Genomic DNA, 4444 nt, shown 5'->3' with positions numbered 1-4444 from the left:
TTGACACTGACAGTGGGGAAAACATCGAGTAGTTTGACACTGACAGTGGGGAAAACATCGAGTAGTTTGACACTGACAGTGGGGAAAACATCGAGTAGTTTGACACTGACAGTGGGGAAAACATCGAGTAGTTTGACACTGACAGTGGGGAAAACATCGAGTAGTTTGACACTGACAGTGGGGAAAACATCGAGTAGTTTGACACTGACAGTGGGGAAAACATCGAGTAGTTTGACACTGACAGTGGGGAAAACATCGAGTAGTTTGACACTGACAGTGGGGAAAACATCGAGTAGTTTGACACTGACAGTGGGGAAAACATCGAGTAGTTTGACACTGACAGTGGGGAAAACATCGAGTAGTTTGACACTGACAGTGGGGAAAACATCGAGTAGTTTGACACTGACAGTGGGGAAAACATCGAGTAGTTTGACACTGACAGTGGGGAAAACATCGAGTAGTTTGACACTGACAGTGGGGAAAACATCGAGTAGTTTGACACTGACAGTGGGGAAAACATCGAGTCACTCACTGACTGTCACTGTAACTACAAGGTCATGTTTTGCTAGCACGTTCTGAAACTAGCGACCACAGTTTTTTTTTTCTTCTTCTGAAAACGGCATGATAATAACGCAGGATCCCATTCGTGAGTTCCACGTACTTTTTTTCGGCTTCCAGTGCGGACAGGTCGGAGGGACGCACCGTTTGGAGAACTGATTTTAATTTATTTTACAGCCCTGCTTTGCAACAGGTGGCTGACACAGGTACAACAGGTGTTTTTTCACGGGGGGAGGGTCCGACATCCGTGAGAACTCACATAGCTTTACCACGGTATTGACATCAAAGCTGAAAGGCCGATACAACTAATCAATTGACTTCCGAAAGAAAAAGGGCACATAACGCAGGTTCCATCCGTCTTTCATTCTGTTGGGAGATCTGCACACAAGCAGACCAGGGACAGTTTCCACGACACAAGCAGACCAGGGACAGTTTCCACGACACAAGCAGACCAGGGGACAGTTTCCACGACACAAGCAGACCAGGGGACAGTTTCCACCACACATGCAGACCAGGGGACAGTTTCCACGACACAAGCAGACCAGGTTACAGTTTCCACGACACAAGCAGACCAGGGTACAGTTTCCACGACACAAGCAGACCAGGTTACAGTTTCCACGACACAAGCAGACCAGGGTACAGTTTCCACGACACAAGCAGACCAGGGGTCAGTTTCCACGACACAAGCAGACCAGGGGACAGTTTCCACGACACAAGCAGACCAGGGTACAGTTTCCACGACACAAGCAGACCAGGGGACAGTTTCCACCACACAAGCCAGACCAGGGGACAGTTTCCACCACACAAGCAGACCAGGGGACAGTTTCCACGACACAAGCAGACCAGGGTACAGTTTCCACGACACAAGCAGACCAGGGGACAGTTTCCACCACACAAGCAGACCAGGGACAGTTTCCACGACACAAGCAGACCAGGGGACAGTTTCCACGACACAAGCAGACCAGGGACAGTTTCCACGACACAAGCAGACCAGGGACAGTTTCCACCACACAAGCAGACCAGGGGACAGTTTCCACCACACAAGCCAGACCAGGGGACAGTTTCCACGACACATGCAGACCAGGGGACAGTTTCCACCACACAAGCAGCTCAGACCAGGGGACAGTTTCCACGGTTGTGAAACATGAATCGGAGCGGTATTGTGTGCCCTGTTTCTTTCCAAAGTTAATTAATTTGTTTTGTCATTACGCTTCCGCTTTAAAGTCAGTGGTAACTTAGCTACCTGCGATGTGAGTTCTCAACGGCCCAACTTCAACATTTAATGGAAATCCTTTGGGCAGCAAAATGCGTTGGCTCGGTTAGCCTGGCAGGCTATCTTTACAACTCGGTGTCTCTACCCCACAGTGGGTTACCTCACTCCTCCCTGTGGCGTTATGAGGTGAGGACGAGTCTCTTGCTTGGCGGGGTGAATAGTGTGGCTTAACATTGGACATTCCGCTCTTCCAGGGGACGCTCGTGTGGGGTTCAGATGCCGCAATATGCATTAAATCGACGGAGGCAAATGTGGCGCTGAGTTTATTTCCGTTGAAACAGTTCTTTTGTGGAGCCGATGGTTTTAAGTTTATGAGGCGGTCGTTGCATGTGTTTGCAAGCTGGTCACACTGACGTGACCGATTTTGTTAAAATCAGCAGAAACCAGGAAGAGGAAACACAGACAACACAGACAACACACAAACATCACACAGACAACACATACAACACACAGACTACACACACAACACACAGACAACACAGACAACACACAGACAACACAAACAACACACAGACAACACAGACAACACAAACAACACACAGACAAAACACAGACAACACACATACATCACACAGACTACACACAGACATCACAAACAACACACAGACAACACACAGACATCACAAACAACACACAGACAACACACACAACACAGACAACACACAGACAACACACAGACAACACACAAACAACACACAGACAACACACAGACAACACACAGACATCACAAACAACACACAGACAACACACAGACAACACAAACAACACACAGACAACACACAGACAACACACAGACATCACAAACAACACACAGACAACACAGACAACACACAGACAACACACAGACAACACACAGACAACACACAGACAACACACAGACAACACAAAGACAACACACAGACAACACACAGACAACACAGACAACACACATAAAACACACAGACAATACAGACTACACATACAACACACAGACAAAACACAGACAACACAGACAACACACAGACAACACACAAACTACACATACAACACACAGACAACACACATACACCACACAGACAATTCAGACAACACAGACAACACACAGACAACACACAAACAACACACAGACAACACACAGACAACACACAGACAACACACAGACAACACAGACAACACAGACAACACACAGACAACACACAGACAACACAGACAACACACAGACAACACACAGACAACACAGACAACACACAGACAACACAGACAACACACAGACAACACACAGACAACACACAGACAACACACAGACAATTCAGACTACACAGACAACACACAGACTACACAGACAACACACAGACAATTCAGACTACACAGACAACACACAAACTACACATACAACACAAAGACAACACACAGACACTACAGACTACACAGACAACACACAGACAACACACAAACAACACGAAAACAACACACAAAAACACACAAACAAAACGCAAACAACACACAAACAACACACAAACGACACACAAACAACACACAAACGACACACAAACACAACACACAAACGACACACAAACACAACACACAAACGACACACAAACACAACACACAAACGACACACAAACACAACACACAAACACAACACACAAACACAACACACAAACGACACACAAACACAACACACAAACACAACACAACACACAAACACAACACACAAACACAACACACAAACACAACACACAAACACAACACACAAACCCAAAGACCGCCACGGATTGCACTTGTTTCGTCATCAAAGAAATGAATCGGAAGAAATGATGAAAACTGTCCGGGGATGTCATTTGCATGAACTTGCAATACAGTTTCATGAAGATCGGCTCAGTATGTGTTTTCCCTTCAGAATCTCCCTACACACTCAGCGACACAATAACATATACACAGACACCACCACCATCGTCTCCATTCCTAGTGTATCTGAAAACATTCAGTCAAAATTTGTTAATAAACATTTAAAATCCCTGTTTGTATTGTTTGATAAATGTGTGTCAAAGACTGTGGTGAAGACAAAAAATGTGTCAACCGCCGGTAGTGTTCCGTGCCGGAACCCGGGATCGAACCAGGGACCTTTAGATCTTCAGTCTAACGCTCTCCCAACTGAGCTATTCCGGCTGACGAGAGAAGCCGGGTTAACTACAAAAATATCCCACTACCCAGCGTGACTCATACAAGGGTCGCAATCCATGGTTTGCTTGACAGTGACATCTTGTACTTGTTGCCTCCCTTACTTGACATAAAACGCTTTCTATCTCGGCCTGTCCTTGCCATGCTCTCTGCGATGCATTAAAGGCCAACACTGGTCTGCGGGCACGACATAATTATGTAGCTTATGTTTTTTTAATTGTGAAATATATCCGATGTCGCTGGATCACTAAATTTAGCTCTGTGGCTTTCTACTATAACAAGGCTTTGTGTCCCGGAGTCTGTGTTCGACTTTAAATACACACAAACACACACACACACACACACACACACACACACACACACACACACATACACACAAGCATACGCACACACACACACACACACACACACACACACACACACACACACACATGTACACACACACCAAGTAAA

General features: G+C 46.0%; 1 protein-coding gene and 1 non-coding gene across 2 annotated transcripts in view; one reads left to right on the top strand and one right to left on the bottom strand.

Moving 5' to 3' along the window:
• LOC138970257 (sex-determining region Y protein-like) overlaps window positions 1-1699 on the top strand; it is a 6564-nt gene extending 4865 nt beyond the window's left edge. Inside the window, exon 2 of the mRNA XM_070342753.1 lies at window positions 951-1699. Within this exon, the coding sequence (XP_070198854.1) occupies window positions 951-1699 (749 nt within the window). The remainder of the gene's footprint in view (window positions 1-950) is intronic.
• A 2207-nt stretch (window positions 1700-3906) lies between these two features.
• Trnaf-gaa (transfer RNA phenylalanine (anticodon GAA)) lies at window positions 3907-3979 on the bottom strand. The gene has a single exon. It is a non-coding gene; the product is annotated as a tRNA-Phe (tRNA).
• Between the last annotated feature and the right edge of the window lie 465 nt (window positions 3980-4444).

Source organism: Littorina saxatilis, linkage group LG7 (assembly GCF_037325665.1).
Source record: "Littorina saxatilis isolate snail1 linkage group LG7, US_GU_Lsax_2.0, whole genome shotgun sequence".
In the NCBI taxonomy this organism is placed as follows: domain Eukaryota; kingdom Metazoa; phylum Mollusca; class Gastropoda; order Littorinimorpha; family Littorinidae; genus Littorina; species Littorina saxatilis.
This window is presented reverse-complemented; position numbering and strand designations above follow the sequence as displayed.